Genomic DNA, 3,604 nt, shown 5'->3' with positions numbered 1-3,604 from the left:
TCGTGCGGTAGTGCTCGGCGCTGTCCCGCTCCAGCTCTTGGAAGCTGTTGAACAGCTCGCCGTAGCTCCTCCGGCCTGCGGCATAGACGCACCGGAAGAACTCCAGGTAGTGCGGCTCCTTCATCATCTGGCTCCGCCTCAGCTCCACGCCGTGCGGTAGACCCGGCAGCGACACGACGGCATCAGGATCGTCGCCGTCGGGGTTGTGCCTATGCTCCTGCGACAACACGTGCTCGGAGCAGGACCGGGCGAACACACCCATGCCGAGGAACATGAGACGCGGCACGCCGTATTCAGCCGCGACGTCCACGGACCAGTGGTAGAAGCCGTCGGAGACCACGGCGTCGAGGTCGGCATGGCTGTCAGCCAGGAACCGTTCGAAGGGCTCCCGGAGCAGCTGCACCGCCCGGCCGAACTTCACTTTATCTTCCTGGGATACAAGGCCCGTGCCGCGCTGGCCAGCCGGCGGGAGCCCGACGTCGGGGAAAGGCACGACGGCGACATGGACCGACTGGGAAGAGAGGTCGTCGTTGCTGTTGGCGCGGTCGACGATGGAGCCGATGATGGAAGCCTGAACGGGGGTGGTGAGGATGGTGCACCTGACGCCGCGAGCCGCGAAGACCACGGCGATGTCGGCCATCGGAATGAGGTGGCCCGGGATGAGGAAGGGGAAGAAGAGGATGTGTAGCGGCTGCTGCTGCTGCTGCTCCTCGTCCTTGTCCGCCATGGCTGCCTTCCCACGCCACGCCGGTCTCAATTTGTCTCTCTTCTTAACCTTATGCGGTGGTATTTGACGACCAGAGCAGAGTGCAAAGCTGGATGCCAATCAATTGAGGTGGGGGCACTGTGAACCATGGCAGACAGGTGACACTGCTGCTGCTGCTGCTGCTCATGATCATGATCGATCATCGCACAGAATAGCAACGTTGATAAGTCGCCACTCGCCAATCATCTTCATTTGTTACGGTGATAAGTCGGGTAGGTACGCCCTTGTAAAAGATGCACCTTTTGGTCGTATGATGAATTATTAGCAGTTTCAGTAACAGTCGAGAACAGGCAGGATAGTAGCAGCTTGGTCTTTGGATCGATCTCTGATTCACTTGACAAAACACAGTGATGCCAAGTCACGGTGTCCCTCCTATTTTTTCTACAAAGGGTGAATTTTATTAGCTTAAAATAAAACATCAAGAGGATGCAAACATTATAAGCACACACTTGGTCTCTGCACATAGCCAACACCAACACTAAAATAACCAAAGCGTTCAGATCCAATCGGCAACTAGCAAAATCATAAAACACCAAAGCTATGTGTGTGGACAAGGAAAAATAACCAAAGCGTTCAGATCCAATCGGCAAACTATAGCAATGACAATGTCTCCACCAACCGTCTAATGACACGAGAGCGGAAGTACCGCGTAACGTGGTACTACCGTGTAACAACCGTTCAGCTACCGTGAGAGCTGAGTAGGCAACAGAGGCTTGCCCATTCCTCAAAAATAAGCGGATGTAGCGGCGGTAGTAAGAAGCAGGAGTAACGCACAAGCGGTACTACCATGTCACTGCCGCTAATTATCCAGAGGGCAATAGAAGACATTTCCCAAGTGGTAGGACGCGTGGTAGCTCGTAGCGGAAGTACTGCACAAGTGGCACTACCGTGCCACTTCAACTAATAGACCAAAGAGCAAAAGAAGCTCCAGCACGGGTGGGAGTTGGAGCGGCACCAGTCTGCGGAAGTACCACCGAAGCGATGCTACCATGGACCTGTGTGGTACTACCGCCTGGGTGCTGCAAATAAGTTTAGTCATGTTTGAATGTATTTACAAGAAACATTCAATCACGTTTCCATAAACTTTAGATATATTCGACATGCATTTCATAAATTCCGTGTAGATTGACAAATGCATGAGATAGTTCACTAAGCTTCCATAGTACTGAAGCATATTTAAAATCATCCCAGAAAATTCTTGAAACTTACCCTATGTCAAGTCCCATTACAGAAAAGTTTCACAAAGTTTTTTCAAATTTTGAACCAAGTTTTGCTGGAAAAATCAAACCTTTCAAATTTCAGCTAACTTTGGATATATTCAGCGGACAGTTCATGCAATTTTCAATCAACTGAGGCATATTTCGACAAATGTGAGAATTACTCAACATGCATTCCACACAACTCCAGATTTTTTTTAGCAAAAGAGAGGCCACCCTCTCTGATTTCACATAATGAAACCACCTGGCCTGCTCTCCTACAAAGATGCTAAAAAAGAACTAAAACATTACAAACCAAAAGGCCCGAAGAACTCACCAACCAAAGAAAGGATCATGCAAGATCCGACATCTATATATACATAAACGGCCGCACAGGAGGCATCATAATACTTTCAGGCAAAAGTCTAAACACAGCCTTTATAATTCAATAAAACATCTATTATATAATTAAAATAAGAGTCAAACAAGCCATCACGTTCATCCACATATGCTAATATTTTTTACACCGTTTGATTAGAATAACAATGGCTAAGATTTAAACATTTTTACGTAACATGTAAATATATTTGTACTAAAGGCCGGATAAGAACGGAAAAACCTTTAGACTTAAAAGGCAAATCTCCTGTTACTAATCAAAGTCTCGAGGGAGGAAGCTGAACAACATGAAAGAAGAGAGAAGACCATAGCATCGGCAATATAGGCGACCAATCAACAGCAAATGCAAGACCCATCCATCTTTCATTCCCTATCAAGTTCTCAACCACCTAGTCAAGGTCGACAGAATTTGAGTTGAATTTCATACCTCACGAATGCATACCTCAACATACTCGATGCACATTTCACACAATTCCTGTTGAATCCCAGTCGAATACAAATTCGACATGATTCCAGTTGAGTTTCATACGCACAAAACTGCATACCACACAAATTTCAAAAGCATTCCCAGCGCATTCAAATGTACACTACAAGAAAATCTGCCTGTAGAGACGTCATATTCCATCGCTAGTGACGTGTTATTTCATCTCTAGGTAACCATAGAGTCGACTTAGTAAAACGTCCTTGGAGCGTCTCCCCACGGACCGTCTCAAAACATGTAGACACACTGGCTAAGCGTGTGTACATGGCATGCGACGCTATATTGGGACGTTCAAAAGCGCCTCTAGATAAGAGACACTATATTGGGACATTCAAAAACGTCTCTCGATATGAGACGCTATATTAGGACATTCAAAGCGCCTCTCGATATGAGACGCTATATTGGGACGTTCAAAAGCATATGTACATATGTAGAGTTGTTGTGTTAGATGCCCTTATTGTGTTTCTACTTGCAAAGCTATATAGAGACGGTATATTCATCTAATACGTAGTATATAACTGTAAACATTATTTGAATTTGTATTTCATCATTTCAATCTGGTTACTTTATCATGGCACATGCCTATGCAGAATGACGAACAAATATCGTTATGTAAAGGCATCCACCCATATCACCGGTCATATTCACAGGCAACAAATATCATTATATAAAGGGATCCACCCATATCACCAATTGTATTCACCAGCATCTTATTCACACAATGCAATCGGTAGAAACAAACACCTTGAGTACAGATCTGAATCA

At 46.0% G+C, this 3,604-nt stretch overlaps 1 protein-coding gene across 1 annotated transcript in view; it reads right to left on the bottom strand.

The window, feature by feature from the left end:
- Positions 1 to 787, bottom strand: part of LOC123153727 (UDP-glucose flavonoid 3-O-glucosyltransferase 7-like) — a 1,685-nt gene extending 898 nt beyond the window's left edge. The window contains exon 1 of the mRNA XM_044572702.1: positions 7 to 787. Coding sequence (XP_044428637.1) covers positions 7 to 727 — 721 coding nt within the window. The 5' untranslated portion in view covers positions 728 to 787. The remainder of the gene's footprint in view (positions 1 to 6) is intronic.
- Positions 788 to 3,604: the final 2,817 nt, after the last annotated feature.

This window comes from Triticum aestivum, chromosome 7A (genome assembly GCF_018294505.1).
Source record: "Triticum aestivum cultivar Chinese Spring chromosome 7A, IWGSC CS RefSeq v2.1, whole genome shotgun sequence".
Taxonomy (NCBI): domain Eukaryota; kingdom Viridiplantae; phylum Streptophyta; class Magnoliopsida; order Poales; family Poaceae; genus Triticum; species Triticum aestivum.
This window is presented reverse-complemented; position numbering and strand designations above follow the sequence as displayed.